Raw genomic sequence first — 21,547 nt, forward strand, 5'->3', positions numbered from 1 at the left:
ATATCCGACTCTGGTATGGACATCAGCCTCCCCAACGTACTATTTTTAAACAACCCCCACGTAGCTCCAAAATTGCGAGGGAAATGCTTTCTGCTCACCGACCAAGGTGCAATATCCAAATTGTTACTCGTAAATAATAATTGAAAACTTTAAATAAGTGAAAAAAAACTCATTTTGGGAGTCTGAAATATTTAATAATAATATTTAAAAGTACAGGATCCCGACAGTTTTACTAATATTTAATCTTGAAAAGTTAAAAATTTCAAAAATTGAAGTTCGAAGATTTTATAAGAAAGACCTCAAATCCTTGCCAGAAAACTTGACACGTTTACCAAAATGGAATCTTCCTAGAGGTTTCAGTAAAACCCTAGAATTTTTTTTCGAATGACTTAAATATTGAATACAACAAATTGAATGCTTCACGTATAGATAGATATAGCTTTAAACGCACGTCGTGTGGATATCCGACGGCGGCGGTGGGGGCGTTAGCAATCCCAACACCCTTATTTTAAATAACTGTCCGAACATTGTTCTAAACCTGCGACTCATCGAACAATATAGAATAAAATTAATCGCTCCGTTTATCAGCGCCAAAATGTCCATTATTTCCCCGTACAGCTGATAGCATTCCAGAAACAGATCTTTTCCCTTGATTCCGATCAAAAGAGCGAAAATCCCCTGCGGGAACTCAGTGAGAAGGAACAGTAACAACACGGCGACCAACATTTTCGTCGTTCTGTCTGCCCTTCGCTTCGTCTTTGTTGTTTTATTCTTGTTGTCGATGTCGTTATAGCTTTGAAGCTTTAGTCTCCTCTTCTTCGCTTTGAAAAAGGCGCGAATGAGCCACGAGATGATCACGGTGAGGATGGCGCACGGCAGCAGCTTCAGCAGGACGGCGTAGATCCAGAAGTTGATCTTCAAGAGGGTGTTGTCGGTCTTGAACATATCGTGAAGATCGGTGTGGTAGAGGATGAAGAGGGTCTGGTTTTCAGTGATTTCTCGCGTCGCTATGGTGAGGGTGACGTAAGTGGGAATACAAAGGACGACGGGAAGGAAGTAACTGAGAACGATGCTTAGCGTACAGCGGGAATCGGAGCAGAGGGTGTGAATTCTTTCCGGATATCTGAAAGAAACAGCTTTATTACGAAATAACAGTGGACAGAAATCTGAAATTAAATGTTATTTATTTTATTTCCGGGTGGACGGAATCAATGTTACGAGTGGGAGAGTCTGTAATGATGTCAGGTATTGTTTTAATCAAGTTCCATTTAGTACATTTCAAGGGATCTAATACTTATCGAAGGAACATAAATGAAAGCTGACACAAAGCAAAAATAAATCGTAATACAAAAAAAAAAGAGAAAACACAAACGTGGAAGTCTTCATAAATAGCACACTATGGGAATTCAGCTGACTACGACAAGTTAAAAAATAAATAATTTTAATGCCTTCATGCTTAAAACCACCAGCAATAAAACTCAAGAGAACCGCGACGCGTTGTTATCATAAAATCTTTTTCTGTTTACTCAAGTATCTACGAATCCAAAGTATACATCCACACTCAAATAACTAGGTGCAATTTAGAACGAGTTTATTTAACTCGTAACTTTGAACAAACAATAATATTATTTTTACGTGTCCATAATGTCTTACCCTAAAGCCAAGTATCTCCAAATAGCCAGCGTGAGATTGAGACACACAGAAGTAGTATGCAGCACCTGAGTGAAATGAGTATGAAACAAAATATAAACAGCCCCCGAATACGGAAAGTCCATCTTCTTAGCCAACACTACGTAGTAGTAATACGTGTAAGGAATGTATTCGACCATCACTAGAGCATCAGCCACTGCAAGAGCCGTCAAAATGCGGTTGATGGGCGTCGAAATCATGTCTTTTCTCGTCAATACTGCAATGTTACAAAGGTTGGCAACGATTCCAAATAGGCAGACGGCGGTGGCAAAGTAGGGATGGTAATTCTTCGCGTAGATTTCAGCAACGTCTTCTAACCCGGCGCCGCAATCGACGTCGGTGTGAATGGTTTCCGGAAAATTGTCGCCTCCGATGCGTTCCGTCAACCTGTTGAGGTAATTTTCTAAAAGCTGTTTTTGGGTTTCCGTTAAGTTGTAGGTGTCATTGTGGAAGGATGCGCTTATGTAAGCGATCAATTTCCTTAGTTTTGTGTTGTTTGACACCACCAAGGCCATTTTTGTTTGTTGTTCATTAAGATGGCGAAAAGTGTGCCGGTGTCACATCTGAACAGGGGAAACAAGTTCTTAATTCCTTTAAATTGATGGGGAAAATTTTTAGGTAAGAAAGCATGTGCTGAATAAAGAAACAGGGTATTTAGCGAGCTGTTATTGTGTAAAGTGTAAAAAGCGTTAACAACGAACACATCGAGTATATTTTTTACTGATAATTGCCAATTTTTTCTTCCCAATCATGAGCTAAGGAAATGCTGCATTAGTCATTTTGATGAATATCTAATTTTATGTTTTCTCGACGTTTCGCTACTCATACTAAGGTGTAGTTCTTTTATTTCCGTTAATCTGTCCATCTTCCGACAGTCTGTCCGTTCGTGATTCTATTAAATATATCCGAATTAGTAGACCGATTAATGGAAAATACGATCGTTGTGTAACCAAAATTTACGGTTTACAAGTTAGGAAAAATTGGCCTGATATAATTAGAAAAAATATTAAAAAAAAATCCTACACTTAAAGAGATGACGTCACCAATTTTTTGGAGTATATGAATATGTTGATTTCGATTAACATAGTTTTTTATACAATAAACAATAAAAATAAAATCTGCGCAATATTTACGAGTAGTAAAAAAATGCTGATAACTTTTATATGTTAAAATAAAGACATGTGAAAAAGTGTGCTATACGTACCTGGGTTTCAAGTAAGTGATGTGCAGTGTGATACTAATGATAACAATATTGTATTCTCAAAAAAAAGGGGTGAGCCCTGCTTGATTTGACAATTAAGTGTTTCATTCATTAATTTCAGCCTGTTTAAGCAATTGTAAAAAATATAAATAAACCACAAGTGCAGACTCATAAATATTGTTTACATTTATCCAGTAAAATGTTGACATGACATCATCAAATCTTTCGAGGGGATAAATAAAATAATATAATTAATACATTTTGATTAACGATTTATCGTGCTTATGATAACCCTAAAATTTTTGCAAAATTTCAGAGCACTCGGTTTTGTAGTTTCTAACTTAAGTTATAAAGTGTTATATAATTTTGATTTTTTCCAAAAATCTGGATGGGCAAGTTAAAAATTCAAGGCGAATACATAAACCACAATGTAAAAATAAATAAATCATAATTTGTGGTGGGAAGTAATCGTCGGACATCTGTGTTTATTGCGCTCAATAAATTTTGTTTTTTTAAGGCCAAGAGTTTTCGTTTATTCGAATGTTTTGCTTATAATTCAGATTTCGAATGAAAAAATATCGAAACTGTAAGAGCTTCTTCGTTTCAATGTCTAAAATAAACATTTAAATTTACAATATAGCTAAGCATGGATCTCCCAAACGTATATCAAGCGAATCACAATTTTTATTTATTATTTTATTCTTCAGAATTGTTTACATAATATAAAAAAATAATGCTTATATTTTGTAAAATTTAAATAGCATTTTATTATAAGTACAATACTTTGAGATGATGATTTGAAATTACTGATGGGGATGATCAGATGAACAGACAGCCAGATGGAAACGAGAGACCTATTATTTAGCCCTTAATCAGATAAACCCTAGCGTAAATTCGGAAAATAAACGATATTTTAGTAAAAAATAGCTGCTACTTTGGTTTAGCTAATTGCTCATATTAATTGAAGTGCAAGTGAACACAACTCTAAATAGCACATATTTTACATTTTTGCGCAACATTTTTTTTAACAAAATAAAAACAAAGTTGAAAATGATTCAAGTAGAAAGCAATGACACAAAAATTAAGATGAAAAAAAATGAACATAAGATATGTACAAATTTGATAAATGTTAGGTGAAACCGTATAGACTACATTTTTAATAAAAGTATCTATTGGTAAAATATAATAAAGATAAAAATAAAACATCCCGATAATCATCATGAACACTATAGCGTCAAAATGAAACCACTTAAACCACTATTTCTTCAAAAAATAATAAACATAAATTTGGTGGATGCGCCGGGACAACCAACAAAACCTAACTGCGGCTATTATTTTTCGTTAAGCGCTTAATCTACCTCCACAATGCGTCACAACCGCCTCTTATATTCCTCATGCAAATAAATGTTCCACCTAATAAACTTCCCATTACAATCGTAAAGCAATAATCGTTAATCAAAAAGCAAACATCAGATTGTTATTACCTTCATGGAAGCGTTACATCTTCGAACTCAGCTACTGTTGGTGCAGTGCGTGGCAAGTGATAAAAACTTTGTTTCGGCGACACGAAATTCAACAGGTATTTGTTCTTTTCTTGGAAACACAGTTCTCACGTCAAAAGCTATTGACATACTAATAAATTAGAGTTGTGCAGCGATGTTTTAACGAATTCGAAGCGCATGTGCCGGCAAATTTTCGCTTTTATTTCTTTTTGGAATTTTTACGGTAAATTTGCATTTTCTTTGTCTCCGATGTATTTAACGTGGTAAATTAATCAAGCAACGACGTCACTGTTAAATATTGTGCTCATATTTATCACGTCATTCTTATCGTTAATTTGCGAAACAAATGTTATCTAGGTATCTATATTAGGGATACATGTGTAAAAATAAATAAATCATAATTTATGGTGGGAAGTAATCGTCGGACGTCTGTATTTATTGCGCTTAATAAATTTTGTTTTTTAAGGCCACGAGTTCTCCTTGTTTAATCGAATTTATTGCTCGTTATTCAGATTTCGACTGGAAGAATGTCGAAATTACAATTACAAAGAAAAAATGCCAGGACCGATCTGTCTAATTGATATTCTATTTATCGGAAACAATTCGTTTCATTTCTTTGAAATTTTATGAACACCATTATTATTGTTTTTCGTTGAAATCCGCCGAACACAATATATCGCACTGTGAGAGCAATACTCACGTAAGTCAAAATTTGCCGAATTCTTAAATTTATCATTAATGCATAAAAAAGTTAATGTAGTTTTAGTATATGTAAGTATAAATGGTTTTTAATAGTTGCGTAATGCTCAAATTCATCAAAATGTTAGTATTGCATTTCCGAACACTACGCGTGCACTTAATTCAAGACTGCCGTATCTCAAAACTAAAGTGAAATGCACGTAAGCTATGAAGCTATGAGATTTCAGTCGATGTTGATAATCTGATACTCCTACTAATTTAGGTACAAATTGAACACAACAAATGCACAATGTCTTCTGACATAGTTAAGAATTGACCGAAAACATGGAAATCAATTTTTCTTTGAATAGGAAAGCTAGGAAAGTTAATTAGAGCGAAATAAAAAAATTAAAATTTGTCAAAAATTCCGATGGAATTTTCTAACTTCGTATATAAAGGAAGTATATCAGGAAATAATAGTCAATCAATTCCCGAACATCACGACAACGGCGGCATCAGACTTAAATGAAAATGATTAAACAATATTTATGAAGGTCTTTTAGCAATACGTAAAAAAATACCAATTATGTATAAAAAACGAATTAAATACAATTATAACACATTTTATAACAATTTAGCCACAGTACACTGACCGGCAAAAAAAAACGGCCACCCTGAAAAATTTCGCAAAACGAAGCTTTAAAAATTATTAATTTAACTAGTGATCGTTATTTTATTAAAGAATCATTCACTATTGACATATAAGGTATAAATCAGCAAAAAAAAGAAGCCAATTAAACGCAGAATTAAATTTAATTTAACAAAATAACAGAAACAGAGCGACACTTTGAAAGACGTCTGTAAGAGTTTACGGAATTATTTTCGCGTGAAAACGTTTATTAATTGCCAAACTTATAATCAAATGATGAAAAACACTATTTACAACAACAGCCTCCTTTATTGTTTTTTTTTTTAAGAAAATATCGTACTTGATCTATTTCTGTTATTTCGTTAAATTAAATTTAATTCTGCGTTTAATTGTCTTCTTTTTTGTGCTAATTTGTACAACATGTGTCAATAGTGAATGATTCTTTAATAAAATAACGATCACTAGTTAAATTAAGTTTTAAAGTGGTTTTGCGAAATTTTTCAGGGTGGCCGGTTTTTTTTGCCCGTCAGTGTAGATGTTAAATGAATTAATACTGTGATCGTTTTGTGTTTTGTTATATTTTTTTCATTACAATGTGTTGCTAGTTTGCTCTTGTCTTAAATTTATTAACACGCAAGCCAAAATATTTGATATGGTGTAGCAGTGCAATAGTCACGTAAGTCAAAATTTCTTGTTTTCTATAACGAGTAGAAGGTTCTACTCTAAAGGAATAAAAACACGATTAATAATAGATTGACAATACGACTATAATGTATTTCGAAACCTTTGGTATTTAAGATACAAATAATATATACGAACTTGAGAATTTTAAATCACCATTACTCAAAACACATTGGTTTTGAGTTACGTGAGTATTGCTCTCACAGTGCGATATGTTCCCCGAACGTAATGAACAGTATTCTGGATTTATTTTTAACAGTGAAATAATTAAAACCGTTGTAATAAAATATGCCAACAAAAATATTTTTTGTAGTTAAAGGATTCTGATTACATATTTTACACAATGCGGACTAGCAACATTTAATTTCATCAATTTTATTGTAAAATCAACAACTAAAATTCTGTTTTCATTTATTTAAAATTGTCAAAGTATGTGCCCGTTTCATTTTTACAACGACACGCAGATACTTAAAATTCCTTGTTTGAAACGGTTCCTTTCTATGCTAAACATTTAAAATGTCTAGACTTGGCCAAACCACGCAAATCCTTGAAGAACGAAGCAGATATTGTGGTAAAAAATACACACTTTTTTGTATCTTGTTATTCAAATATTCAGATGTGTTCAGGCCTAACATTGATTCGCATTCAGTTATTGTATTTGTGTTTTTTTTAGAAAATTACGCCTTCATTTAGGTCTAAATTATAGCTCGAAATAATATCAGTTATTTCCACTGAAACGTTCATTTTGCAGGGATAAAGATATTTCATGGAATTATTTTTTGCTGATTAAAACTTAACAAGCATATTAAAACATCCCTTTGCGTAGAATACGCACGTTAGTTCGCTTTAGAATTTCTTTTAATTAGGAGCCATTTTGTTTCATTTAGGTATATCAGAAATGTCTTTCAATGAGCGTGCTGAATTTTATCAGCTTTTAATTAAAGCTCTCTGGAAGAATACCAACATTGTGGAAATTAGCTCTTTACATGAGTTGGAGCATTTAAACGAGAACAACACGTAAATCTTTAGTGGACATCATCTCTCGATGCTTGTTCCAAATCGGTTAAAATTGTAACTTGTGTAGGTGTTCCAGGTGTTTGCGGGATTACATTCCTTAAATTAATCCTTAAATTCACTCAATTCTGGGGAGATGTTTTAAAATTGTGCAGGTGCTAAATAATTTATAAACACCTGTGCTGTGTCACTTGATAGGTATAAATTTTTCGAACATGCTACATTTTTATTACTAGAATTTAAATTTTACACTATAGGCAACTCATATCCTTATTTATTTATTTTGGATTTCTGTGTCTTTATTCAATTTTTGGCCCTTTCCAAAAATGAGAGATAAAGATAATTTCTTTATGGCCTCAGAAACCACGTTTTACGACATTTCCCGAGAAAGACACGTGTACTATAACTTTACGACACAAAACTTCAACCAGCAGTTTAGTTTCGGGGTTAAAACATGTAATATAAGATCTGCCCATCCTGCCAAAAACCATGATCATATTTCTTTTGATGCTATTGGTTTTCTGTTTAGTACTCTCAAATATCGTTTATAAAAGTACTTCCGGCCGTTTTTAGTTCCTTGCAATGAAAATTATTCGACGTCTTCAAGACTTCTTGGAACCATCTTTCTTTACGTTATTCCTACACAAAATAAAAGCCTTAATGGACCTTTTAAGCCCCCGCTGCTTTGAAGGCAGATGAAACCTTCATCAAGCAATCAATAAACATAGTTTCAAGTTTCAAAAATAAAACCCGATCAATCATAAACCTCGTCGTAAAAACCTAAATTTCTGTGTAAACCTTCGTCGACAAACTTTTTCCTTTCTGACACGAACAGATAAATCTTTTGTAATTCGCGAGCTAACGAACGACACAATTTCATACTTGATTATGCCTCATCCAGGGCGAATTTCCGAGTTAACAAATCACATGGGGGAAGTTTTTGGGTATTTTCCTTTGCGACAATTCGCTCTACGTTTCGCTTCACCTCTACACGCTGCCGCTTAATTCCGTGTCCTCTGCAACAATTAATCCAACTTTTACAATTCATATTAAAGGCGCAATTTTGCGCGCACTCTACAAATAATTCAAAATTAGAAAGGGGATTATTAAACTTTATTTACAACTTTCATATAGGCGTTATCGGAATGCCAATAATGCGAATTTTATTGCACGGGCCCATATTTATGGGAGGATAATCAGAAAGATTATCGAGTATTGTCACAGGAATACGCGAAACATCTCTCCGAATTATGGTTTTAGAATAAATGCAGGACTTACCGTGTTGCGTTTGGCTTCGTGGTCGTTGGGATGCCGCACTGACGAAACATTTTCCAGAAGAACACAGATTTGAGTCGTTTGCGAAATTGCCATAGTCACGAAGTTAACTGAATTAAATAACGTCGAGCGGTTGTTTACGGTGATTACCATAGCGAAAAAGGCAGACGGGGCATCGCGTTCTACCATTATTGATTTAAATGTAATACGATTTTAAGTATTTATACTTTGCGAATTAAATTTGTCGGAAGTTCTTTTTTGTTTTTCGCATTCCATAATCCAAAAACAACCTAAGTTCAGATCAAATTCTTTCCCTGGAATTATTTTTTTTTTCAGTAAATTTAGCTTTTACCGCTTGCCAAAGTATCTCAATTAATAAGGGAGTTATTTCCTGCAGAATAAATGAGAAAAAACTCTTACTAATACAATGCAAAAAATTAAATTAAAGTAGGGATACATGTTTAATGCTGCCTGTAGCCTGTATCGATTTTTGTGCTTTGTTGAAATAAAATTATAAACTAACTTTACTGAGCAAAGTTTACAAAGAACAAGTGGGGCAGGATTGCATTAAAAGTTTTTCCCGTTTTTCTCGAAGAACTCGTAAAAATTGTATTTGAAGCATTGAAGCGTAACTTGAACAGTCCTGCAAACGTACTTATTTTAACTACCCTTGTTAATTATTCGGATTATCAGTATACACATAATAATAAATCAGAAAAATCCAGCACATGCGCGTCAGTCGCATTTAAAATAACCGTCGCGACGCCGTTTTGTTAGTATTTTCACAGAATTCGCACTTTAAGCACCGGAGCTTTCATAAGTCTGTAAATACCTGTTGATTGCGCTGCTATAACTCGCGTAATTACTTGTTTATGAAAAGGGAATGGCGGAGGCTTGAGGTGAGTGAAGATCTGAGATAATCACATTTATGTATTATTATTAAAATAGAAACGGTGAGAGATTGACGTTAATTTTATTATTTATTTATGTGATATTAAAAGTTGATATAGTTTTTTATTATTATAACTAATGCAGACAGAGTCAACAAAATATAATGCTCGTGTTTAGTACAGTAAACAACCGTAGGGTGCTAATAGTTACCTAATATTTTCATAATCAAAGTGATTGATGAATGATAGCTAGTCGATATTGTGAGCGCTGTAAATACTGTGTCAGTAACAATACCTGTGGGTTAAATTTGTGTTTAGTTTAGCCACAAACAAAACCATATTGGATGAAAAATATAAGCGACGTTCATCATTTCCGGTATTAAATGGATTTTGCATTGTTTGCAAGAATTTCTTTTTTCGTGAGTAACCTTCGTAAATTGTAATCTTTCATCAAAATTTTTGTACACAGTTAATGAAATATATACCCACATAAATCCGGAAGTTGATAACTTTCGCAACCTCAAAAAACAATAACTGCACAGAATTCAACAGCAGTTACTAATAAACAACTGATCTTGGTAATTTTTAAATTGCTAAAACAAAAATTTTTGACACTTTTGTAGGTTTAAAGTTGTATATAATCTCCTTTAGATTGAAAATTTAATAACAATTTAAACCGCGAAACTTTGGCCGGAAATCCAGGCTTTTTTATGTTAGTTATTAGTACAGTTAATGACGTTTTACTTACTTTTATTGTATCTTTTTTATAAAAATTGAATTTAAAATTAGCTACTAATTTCGCTTGTTTCAGAAACGGTTTGTGATTTTCCTAAAATTCTGGAAAACTACTAATGTTAGGTTTTAATGTTATACTGCAATCACTCTCAAATTTCATATGGTTTTTATAAAAATTACTCTCTAAGATGTAATATTTCCTCTGATTCAGTAATCTCCTTGTTTACTTCCCCAGCGGAAGCTATTTTTTTTTAACTAATGCAGGACGTCTTGCATAAATAATGTACCAAGATCCTATTGACTTGATCAGACGCGATTCGCTTATTTGTGTTTGAAATCCTGAGAACATAATAATTTTTTCTCTGTAGTGATATATATAAATGAAAAAATACACACTTTAAAAACCGTTAAAAGACCATTATAAGGGATATCCGGTTAATTTCCGTACATTTGAATATTTTATTTTTACTTCTCGAGCGTAAGCTAAGGTAGTATAGCAATCGAGTCCATCGCACGTCTTTATTTAATAATTATAAAATAAGAATTATAATATTCAGAACATTTTGTTCGACTGTGGCTTAATTAATAAATTTAATCCTCTGTTTTGAGAAGATAACTCATCCAAATCAAACTAATTTCTACGTGACATTCTTTCGATGTATAAATATAAATAAACCCTTGAGCTTCAGATTGATATTACCTAGTGCTGAAAGATATTTTACATTGTCCGTACGTTGCAGGAGCTGCGGGGGTGTTATTTCAAAACGAAAATCTTAAAATCCTACTTTATATTTTTTTTAAAGTGCTGTCGGATTATTCTTCAAGGACGAGGGAACCTCTGTCGAAATATCTTTCGACCAATTTTTTAATGAAATATTTAACGAGCTGTAACAGTGGTGTTATATTAACTGTTATAAAGTACTAAGTCACCTTTAAAAACTAATCACATTTAAAGTCATCACCTGACCGGCAGGTAAGCTGTAGCCGGAAGTTTTTTCCAAACACTCTCCATAATATGTTTGTTTTCCTGAATTTTTAGTAAGATCTTTGATAATTTTATTAGATATCCTTTTAAATTTACTTATATTTTTGGTGGACTTGTTTCTTTTTGTACTCTTCCTTGCACAGTGTCCAAAACCGCTCAATTTGTGTACTTCAGATTATTATTACCTAGTGCTGAAGGAACATTTGAGACTTTTGTCTTTATGACAAAAACTTAACTCATTTTTTTGAAGTCTTTCCAATCATTTGACTTTCATGTTACAACAGTCTTCAAGCCGATACAGTGCTACATTTACTGAAACAGAAGCATTCTTTTCAAACACGCTGGAATCAGTTCTTAGCAAATAATTGTTTCGTATTTGTACATATTTGGTGTAAGTAGGTGAAGAATTTTCGAAAAATCACAGAATTTTCTTTTTTTTTTCGATGCTGGTTTAGATTGGTCATAGTGTTATAATTTTTTTTTTGCAAAATTTTGCGAAATTGGTCATTATCTTTGTTGCTGCTTCAACAAACTCTTCAAGGCGAATTTAGCATCGACCATCGTTCCTGTCCTGTTGCTTCAGCTTCGCTAATTCTCGTTCTCTTTGCATCTTCCATGTTCTGAATCTCTCCGACTCTTCTCGCATTTTTCGTATTAGTTTAACGCGAGTTTGTTTCATCTGTAGGATCTCGTTCTTCAACTGATTTATCTTAGTGACGTCTTTCTCTTTGGGCGCTTGTTCTTGAACTTTTTTATTCAAATCTTGAATCTGACTTTCAAGATCCTGTACTCTTTTCCTTCTCTGTTTCGAAACCTTCGTTGACGACCCTTGAGCGTTCTTCAGCTGCTGAAGCAACTCGTTCTTCTCTTTTTCCAGCGTTAATATTTTATCTTCGTTTTCTGCCATCGCTTTATAATCTACCAAATGTTGAGTATTGGTTGTAATTAGCCTTGCTAGATGTTCCTTGATGGCTAGTTTCTTTGTCAATTCTTGTAATTCGATGCTGAGGCTGAGAGTCATCTGTTTGTTGGTGTAGTTTTCTTGGTCTTTGCTCAAATCGCCTTCGTCGTTGAATTTACCATCTTGACTATTATGTAAATCGATGTTTTGTTCGTGATTCAAGAATTCGTTTTCTGTTCATTTTTGTTCGCTGTCAATGACGACAAACTGTTGGAGTTTGGCCAAATTTTTCTTGATTATTACTTTCTCTTAAAGACCTGATTGTCGTTTAGGGTTGACGACATCTGGAAAGTGAGGTTGAGGACGTTTCGTGACGACATGTAAACAATACAATATCTGATTCTTTAACAAAAACATCTACAATTTCAATTCTTGAAAAAAGGAAAGAACAAACTCGATTTATTAGTTTTCTTCAATTCAGTAAAATACAATAATGTCAAATCAAGCGGTCCGTCCAAAATAGCAATTAAAGTTAGAGTTGAAATTTTACATATGAGTCGTTATGTTTTTCGAATATAAGCGTGATATTAATCACTTCGTGGACAGTAAAAAAACAAAAATAATCTTTATTCTCTATAAAACCATACACGTGATTGATGTTCGGCCTAGAGAAATTAGTTGCTGCAAAAAGTAATAAAACGTCTGGAAATTTCCATATTCCAATTTTAATGGAAACATTTTCAGTATGCGTTCTATAATTATTTTAAAATTTGTTATAAAATGAAAAAGTTCTGCCGCGTAATTACTAACAGTCATCTCTTTAAAAATTCACGTTTTTATAGCTAACAATATGCCACCAATGGATGGAAATGGCACAAATTATTACCAATAAAACAGTTTTAACTTTCAGAAATGTGCCATTAATAAATCAACTGAATATGAAACTACACTTCTATTATTATTATATGGACTTCCGATTCCTTCAACGCCGCCTTAAATTAAATTCATGCTTGTAGGATATGCACAAGTCAATGTGTTATTATGTGATTAAAAGCACACTTTTGGCTCGAATACAAACTCTATCCTTAAGAAAAAAAAACATGTTAACCTTTAAATCTACAATATACTATCACAAGGCATAATTTTAAGAAATAAGTATCCAAAAAAATAATACATTAAAAAAAAATTCAAATTTTTACTGTTGGTCATAAGAACATGTTAAATTATATTTACACAAGAATCGAGTAAAATATAGTTGAGTGCCGTAAAGTTCCACACACCTGTTTTCAAATCAGTTAAATCAGACATATGTTTACCGCAGCGATCGGATAATTATGTTTTTATCTATTTGTAATAATCCTCACTTTTATGAACAAATTAATAAATGTGTTGCTAAGCAATAAAAAGTCATTAATAAAATAATATTGAAACCGGCTACAGAATTTTTACGCATTTTTATTGCACAATACTGTACACTATAATTCCTTATAAAATATTCTGTATATAAGTTACCATAGAAAAATTCTTATTCAAGAAACACTTCCTTGAGTAGGTAATGATTACTGAAAAATACATCTCACTTTCGCGATTTTTCTAAACTAAAAACGAACCAAGTAGTAAATACTAAATCTTCGAATTTAATTTTCTGCTTAAACATTTTTTCGTCAGAAATTCAATACTTCAATTTATCCGCAATTAACTCTCCCTTCATGTAAAATGACACCCTGCTATTACACATTTATAGAATCAATAAGGCATTATTCGCATCTGACATTTACTTCATTGGCTTTTCGTAGAAGAGCACATATCCAATAAGCGATAAGGACATGTCATTCTCGTTGGATTAAGGTTTCTCTTGTGTAAAAAAATGCATAATTAATCAGACTGAATTTTGATTACGTTACTCCGAGGCGGAAAATACTAATAACACGTCAACGCGACGGCTAGCTCAGCTCAAAAATTGCAAAAATGTGTTCGTCATAAAAGCTCGCAGAACACATTATTGAATAAAAATTTTTTATCGGTCTCAACTCACCCAATTATTATTCATAGGTACAATATTCAAATTTTGCTTGTGCTTTTGTGTAACCTGTTCGACTTTTTTATTCAGAATTATTCCTTTAATACCCGACCTGCAGCACACTTGCCCGTAAAACACAGATTTATTATTACGCACTGAAATTTAATTGGAGTATTACACACATTGTATCCGCTTGTAACACTCGAGATAACCCTCTAGTTACCATTTATCAATACAACATCAGCGTGCTGAAAATAGCAGAACGTTTTCCCCGTAATTATGCGATATCTCCTAACACCCGCATGTACTAACAATTTTTACACGATCGTCAGCCAAGCGTTATTTTTCAACAAGCTTGCTTACACCTCCCTTCGCGAAAGAATTCTTTTCGGGAAGGGAAAATAAACAAACACGTTTCTTGATTACTTTGTATTCCGACGGTGAGTCTGGCTGAACGGAATTGGTAAGAATGTAGTGACAAGAAGGAAGTCGAATTGCATCGGATCTAAATTGAACTGGGCTTAATGGAGAGATTTAAACCAAATTATAACACGAAGATAAATCTACAAAGACGTAAAAAAGGCGCTTTGTGAGGTACAGAATAAAATCGTTCCACTCTTGGCTGATGAGATTTTTCGTCAAAGAAGCAATAAGGATTGACCGCGGTCCACACGTAACGAAGTCACTATTAAACACCCACGTGTACCTTGAAGAGATTTATTAAAGTCGTTTTAGTACAGATTTATTCGATTGATGTTTTTAGTAATTGCCTTGAATCGAACGCTAATGGGCCGAGGTAACCGGGATTTTGGTGAAATTTTACAAGCAATGTGAAGCGAATGTTAAAATCGTGTTAGATTTCGTTTTCCATTGGTTGAGATGACAGTATGCGGTGGAAGCTAGTTTTATCAACAAGTTTATTAGTACCTACACTTCAACAATTTCCGAACAAAAATCAAGAACTTATTTAAAACAATTTGAACATAAATCAGATAGTGAGTTAAACAAGTTCATAGATGCATTTACAGACTAGTTTCATGATAAAATGTATCGCTTCCTCAAAAATTAAGATACATCTTTCAGGGAGCTCAACGCTTATTAGTTATCCCACTGAATGGCAGCAAACTTATACTACATAAAAACGGTATCTCGAAGTTATATAAGTATGCAAAATACAGAACAACAGGCGTTCGTCGACTTGAAATTGACTGTTTAAAGCGACGTCGATCAAAGTTTGCACATTTTCAGAAAAATAGCAGCTTCATAAAATAAAAGATCCGTACGCAGGAGCTATAAAGGATTTAAGCCCATTCTGTCCAAATTTGCTCCAGGATTAACTTAAATGAGATTATTTGAGCAAATGACCACTCCACAAGGCACTGGGTTCCCGGATCAATGGTAAAATCCTTGTGGATCTAATATGCTACTGAATTTAATTAAAGTTGATTGTTTTACTACTGTGGTACATTAGGCTGATGATGTTAATTGTTGTGAACAATAGTGTTTAAAGTGTAATTACCTACGTAGTCCTGGTCAATGTTCAAAGAGTTTCGTGTTGTGTTCGGAATGCTTGTAATTTTGTGGGCAGACAAGTTATAATCTGATGGATAGGTTAGTTTAATTTCAGCTTAGTAATTCGAATTATCTCAAAATTAAAAGATTTGAGGTGCTTACAGATATACGCTTTCAGTAACAAGTAAAAATATTTGGCGTAAATCTTCATACGTTTTTTTAACAACTAAAAGTGAAAGCTGTGAACACGAAATTCGCTTAGTGTTTTCATACGCATACCTAAACCGTCGGCAATATTTTTACAGTTTCGTACACTTTCCGGCAAATTAATGGTTTTGTGTTTTATACTCAAAAACATTACGTAATAATATTTAGGATAACATTTTCTATAAGCGAATCTTTATGGTTAAACTAAAATTAATTCTGAGTTCTATTAAATCAAATTTTGCTGGTTAACGTTTCTGTTTTTAGATTTTTCTTAAATATATTTTTTCTTGTAATCATTTTGTTTTCAGATAGTTTTTTCAGCGATTTCCTGTCTCTGTTTGTCGTCTATCATCTGCAGCAATTTTGCTATACAAGAGAGTCACAGTTGTAAATATTTTACTTTTTTGTTTAAATTTAAATCTAAGAAAAAAATAAGTTAACACTGAGTTTGGTACCAAAAGAAATATTTTTGTTAAAACAGAGATAAACTAAATTATTCACTTAGACCAGGAAGTTGTTAGTACATCTTTTTACGCTGAAACGATCTAAATTGTGAACTAAATGTTCCAGCGCACCATAATTTTGTGGTGTTTATTTATGAAAATGTGACAGAAAGATCTACACCTCCCCCCCAAAAAAAAACAAAAACTTGTAAAAATCTTAAAATTTCTGCAGTATAGTTCTAGATAGGCACCATTAATATACTCTCTCACTCTCAGTTCTAAAATTCTAATTAAATTGCGTTTCTGACGTCTTATATGCCACAACCCCAGTTATCACTCTCTGTTTCTATATATAAATGTTAGTTATTTTCGGACCATTTATAAATATTTATTCCGGTGATAGACCCATGCGTGTGAGATCCAGATCAAAGTTGAGTCCGGCTCATAAATTCGATTGTTAATGAATCCTTTCGGGAGTGTTCTGTTTGCGATTAGAGTAATAAAATCTTTGCTTTATCTTTGTTGTGAAGACAGTGGTATAAGGCGTGGGAACCTAAAAAGCCGTGGAACACCAAATTATTACAAAATTATTTATATCAATAAAAACTAAATTTATCAGCGTTTGTTTGCTTTGTGGAATATTAGCAAAATTATCCTCGAAATAAAAGTTTGAATAAACAATCGAGAAATGCATAAATGCGGACACCGCTCAAAGTCGTGGTAAATTTACGGATTATGCGATGTTTTATTTATAAGACGGGCGTCTTTCGAAATAAACACCTGAAGATTTTCACGTTTTAAATGGTCCTTCACATTGAGGCATTAAATTCATTAATTAAGCTGCTGTAATCATAAGACACTTGGAGAACGCAGACGCTTTGGCCGTACAAATTAATTCCAAATTACGTAGTGAAAATGTAAATTTCTGTTAAAATAATGTAATTAAGTCTTTCATGCTAAGACGAAAGTATAATCACTGAACGTACATTTTTTAATTCCGTATTAAATGTTTACTCGAATGGAGCTATTCGCTTTTAATCTATTTATTTCATGTGGCCACATCCGTTTGATATTTTTAAATATATAAAATCATGTTTTCTTTTTTGCAGGCATCGTACACAATCACCATGCTTACCTCCCTCTCGCGGCTCATTCCTTAAACTCGCCACTACAGATCTGCGATGTTGACGGCCAGCGATCCGAAACTCCAACAGCTCATCATCTCCTTAAATGAGTTCTTCGGCAACAATTCGCACAATCTAACCAGCAACCAACTGGAATTTTTTTGACAATTCCTGGCAAGCATGGACGGGAACGTACCCCAAGACAAAAATGTGGACTGTGGTGGTAGTTTACGAAATGCCGCCTTGAAATACGGCAACGACTATCACCCTTATTTAGCGATTATGGTCTGTGTATTTGGCACGGTTGCCAATTTACTGAACATTGCCGTGCTGACCAGGAAAGACATGGTCTGTTTCCCGATTAACCGAATATTAACAGCCCTTGCGATAGCCGATATGGTTCTCATGATAGAATATATTCCGTACGCATATTATTACTATATGGTCGTCAGGAAGTACAAAGATTTTACCTACCCAGAAGCTGTGTATATGCTATTTCATGTTGATATTACGAATTTTCTGCATACAACATCCATCTGTCTCACTCTTACGTTGGCTATCTGGAGATACTTGGCCATCGGGTACGCATTTTGACACTTTTTTCATTGTTATACTCTGGTGTAAAGGTAGATCTCTCAGATTTTTGTTTCTTAGCTACTAATTTTTTGCTTTTTTAATTTCATATGGATATATTTTTTTGCGTAAGTTGAACGCAAAGTAATGCTTTGTTGAAAAATTTTGATTTACCAGTGTGTTTACTATGTCTTTCGCCTAAACTATCATTTTTCTTTTTTTAAATGAGCTATAAATTATTCTACAACAAGTAGTATTTTTTGATATGAAAAAATTGTCAGATGTTTAAGTAAGAAGAAGTAACTATGTTTTGATCTTGAATTAATAAATCTTAATTGTAGAATAAATTAAATATAAAAGTCTATAAAACGTAGAAACATAGGTAATAATAAAACATTAAAGGTTTAGCACAGTAATGATACAATTTAATAAGGGTCAATCTCCAAAAATATACCGAGAGACCAATAAAAACATGATCAAAGACAGCCATGGATTTTTGAAAGTTTGCATTTTCAAGTCTAACTTGCAAATTGACAATAATTTGACACGAAAAAAATATTAAAAATCCATGGTTGTTTTTGATCGTGTTTTTAATGTGTTCGATGATTCAGGAAGTTTTTTATTTTACCTTGATTAATTGAAATATACATGAGTATGTTTTCTCGGCTGGAATGGGTGACCCATATGCATATTTGTTGGAATGAACTTTACTAAAGAGCACACAGAGGCTACATTTGAATATGAAGAAAACCCTCCACAAAGAACTAATTAGTTTAATTCATACACATCCATAAAATCTGTAACAGACTTGAGCAATTTAATTAATAGAATATATTTACGTGTCTAATTTACATTCTGCGTTCTAACTTTTACTCAAATTAGTCCTGCAACCGTATTTTCACCAATAATTAAATCTGAAAACAGTGTAATCAAGTCTGTCCTATCTTACAGAACGTCAGTACTGAGGTTTTAAATAAAAAGCGAGAATGCTTTTTCATTCGGACGTGTTTATTTTTTAAAGTATCTTTTACCTAAATATTTTTTCATTTTCGAATTTCAATAACAAACGGCCCATAAATAACTCTACTTGCTTTTTTTCAATTAGCGCTGCATTTTGCAGTACAGTTTTCATATGTACAGTACGAGTAGTTGAGAATTTTTACATAAACGTACGTTATGTGACAAATGCGCATCATAAAAACTAAAAAAAAATCAGCTTCTTACATTTTTTTGTAAGTTTGTCGTGATTAGTCTTATAGTGCTAAATATACGAGACAATGTAGTCATCAAAAACTTTCAGAAATTTACTGTTATGTGTTAACTAATCTAATATATACGTTTTAGAAATATTAAATACAAAAGACTAATACTCACCTCTGTTGTACATTTCTTTTCTCAGAAAACGGTGTTAATTTGTATATTTAACAACATTCAAAACTTACATCAAATATGTAATTCATATAACAAAATTTCTCAAAAACTGTCTCACTTGTAATGAACAACTCTATATAGAACGAAAAAATATTCATTTTGTATATTTTTAAATTTATTCCGTGGCAAAACTAGTCACCCCGCTAAAACTTCACTATAGGTGAACACTACAAAATGAAATTACAAAATAATTTTTTATCTCTACTCCATTCAAATAAGCAGTCTTTCTTTCGGCGCCGGCAGACTTCAAACAGTTTTATTTTGAACGTTTGCAGGTGTACTCCTTCGAAAATAAATGATACGAATTTCATCTATCTTCGATAAATCAATCCGAATAAAAAAAGCGTTTGAAAATTTGTTATTCTTATTGGAGAAATGATTGACGGGTTAAATTTATCTTACGCTGTATCCACAAACCTTAATTATGACACTTCAATAAATAACCCGCAGAAACGTTTACTATTTGCGTTAAAACTGACTTTAGTGCGGAAATGGACAATATTTCACGGTTTATGGTAAACAAGCAGGTACTCGGTACTCTTATGATGATCACAAAAATAGTGACAAAAATCAGATCCTAAAGAAACTCAAGTCAAAAACTGTTTTTTTTTTTAGTCTTTTATTTATTATTAAAGAATTGTTTAGGTAATCGTTAATTGTCGTGTTTTCTCGTTGTTTAATAGTTCATAGAATACGAAAAGTGCAAGTTTTCAAACAACTTTCAGGTACCCTCAAAAAAGCACCATCCTTTGTTCAGAGCGGCGCTGCACTCTCGCCATCGCCCTCAGCTACATCCTCCCCGCCATCCTCTGCGCTCCCACCTACATCACGACCACCATCACCGAAGACCCCATCATAGAAAACAACGAAACCGTCACCTTGTACCGCATCGACTTGAACAAGATATTCCAGGAGGACAAGACCCTGCTCAAGATCAATTTCTGGATCTACGCCGTCTTCATTAAGCTCCTCCCATGCTGCATCCTCACCGTCATCAGCTTCTGGCTCATCCACACCCTCTTCAAAGCCAAAAAGCGAAACAAATATCTGCGCAGCTACGACTGCGTCCCGCTCAAAGAAATCGAGAAGGACGTGACACGGAAAGTTTCCAAATCGGAAAGGCGGGCAGATCGCACCACCAAGATGCTGGTGGCGGTGCTGTTCCTCTTTCTGATAACAGAGTTCCCTCAGGGCATCTTCGGGCTTTTGATCGGGATCAAAGGGAAGGACTTGTTTCTGGAGTGCTATCAGTCTTACGGGGAGATCATGGACATTTTGGCGCTGATCAACGGCGCCATCAATTTTATCCTGTACTGCTGCATGAACAGGATGTTTAGGGCCACGTTCGGGCAGTTGTTCAAGCACAGGATTCTGTGCTTGAACAACTGCAGGAACGCGGTTTTGAATAAGTGGCCGCCCTCGTTGGAGACGCACACAACGTATGTATAAGATACAGTTGAGGCAAAAATGTGACATTTTTTGGTCTTGTATCGGTTTCAGGGTAGGAAACGGGACGAGTGCCACGGAAGTGTGAGATATTTATTCCGTCTTTGAGAAAGATAGTGTTTTGCGAAAGTAATGAAAATATCGGTGGACAATGCGACCGAGTTGGGGTGTTTCATTCTGGGAGATGTTTTCCTTACTTTCGGATATGTTTAGACAAGATATTTTTTTAATGTGGCGGTAACCTGGATTTGTTTATTCCGTAATCCGTATATATACATTAAGACGTTTGTGGTTTTACGTTGGATATTAACGTTGTAGAAAAAATACAAGTTTATTTTTATTTATTGAGCCCTAGATTGACTTGTATTTTTATTGCAGCGTCTATACGGGAATGGTTAAAGCATTTATGCTACCTGAGACGAAATAATATACTTTGTAAACTTATGTGTAAATAAAATAATAAACATGAAATGCATGCGAAGTGGTTAATTCAAAGCGAATGCCAAGGTTGTCTTATTACGTCAAAGAGAACGAGTTGTTGTTCACTGTGATACAAAAGAATGAGATGTGTTCACAGATGCATATACCTAC

General features: G+C 33.6%; 2 protein-coding genes across 3 annotated transcripts; one reads left to right on the forward strand and one right to left on the reverse strand.

Moving 5' to 3' along the window:
• Positions 1–326: 326 nt before the first annotated feature.
• LOC135124577 (G-protein coupled receptor dmsr-1-like) lies at positions 327–4,434 on the reverse strand. The gene is made up of 3 exons (XM_064049750.1): positions 4,375–4,434; positions 1,654–2,252; positions 327–1,123 (listed from the first exon to the last, which is right to left on the reverse strand). Exons 2-3 carry the CDS (start codon positions 2,202–2,204, stop codon positions 442–444), a joined length of 1,233 nt encoding a protein of 410 aa, XP_063905820.1. The 5' UTR covers positions 2,205–2,252; positions 4,375–4,434; the 3' UTR covers positions 327–441.
• LOC135124578 (G-protein coupled receptor dmsr-1-like) lies at positions 4,390–21,437 on the forward strand. 2 transcript variants are annotated; one of them, XM_064049752.1, is made up of 5 exons: positions 4,402–4,469; positions 9,467–9,588; positions 17,492–18,087; positions 20,236–20,949; positions 21,011–21,437. In XM_064049752.1, the coding sequence occupies exons 3-5, from the start codon at positions 17,687–17,689 to the stop codon at positions 21,042–21,044; spliced, it is 1,149 nt and encodes a 382-aa protein (XP_063905822.1). In that variant the 5' UTR covers positions 4,402–4,469; positions 9,467–9,588; positions 17,492–17,686; the 3' UTR covers positions 21,045–21,437. The 2 variants fall into 2 exon arrangements, with proteins under 2 accessions (XP_063905821.1, XP_063905822.1); XM_064049751.1 differs by lacking the exon at positions 9,467–9,588 and having other exon boundaries at positions 4,390–4,469.
• The last annotated feature ends 110 nt before the right edge of the window (positions 21,438–21,547 follow it).

Source organism: Zophobas morio, unplaced genomic scaffold (assembly GCF_036711695.1).
Source record: "Zophobas morio isolate AGI-343-1 ecotype UQ-CSIRO unplaced genomic scaffold, CSIRO_AGI_Zmor_V1 ptg000007l, whole genome shotgun sequence".
NCBI classification, from domain to species: Eukaryota; Metazoa; Arthropoda; class Insecta; order Coleoptera; family Tenebrionidae; genus Zophobas; species Zophobas morio.

Excerpts from the sequence above, each read along its gene's own strand:
- LOC135124577 (XM_064049750.1), bottom strand. The coding sequence starts at position 2,204 with ATGGCCTTGGTGGTGTCAAACAACACAAAACTAAGGAAATTGATCGCT. Across the intron at positions 1,124-1,653 it reads TGGAGATACTTGGCTTTAGG|ATATCCGGAAAGAATTCACA; the intron begins GTAAGACATTAT and ends TGTTTCTTTCAG.
- LOC135124578 (XM_064049751.1), top strand. The coding sequence starts at position 17,687 with ATGGACGGGAACGTACCCCAAGACAAAAATGTGGACTGTGGTGGTAGT. Across the intron at positions 18,088-20,235 it reads TGGAGATACTTGGCCATCGG|GTACCCTCAAAAAAGCACCA; the intron begins GTACGCATTTTG and ends AACAACTTTCAG. Across the intron at positions 20,950-21,010 it reads TCGTTGGAGACGCACACAAC|GGTAGGAAACGGGACGAGTG; the intron begins GTATGTATAAGA and ends TATCGGTTTCAG.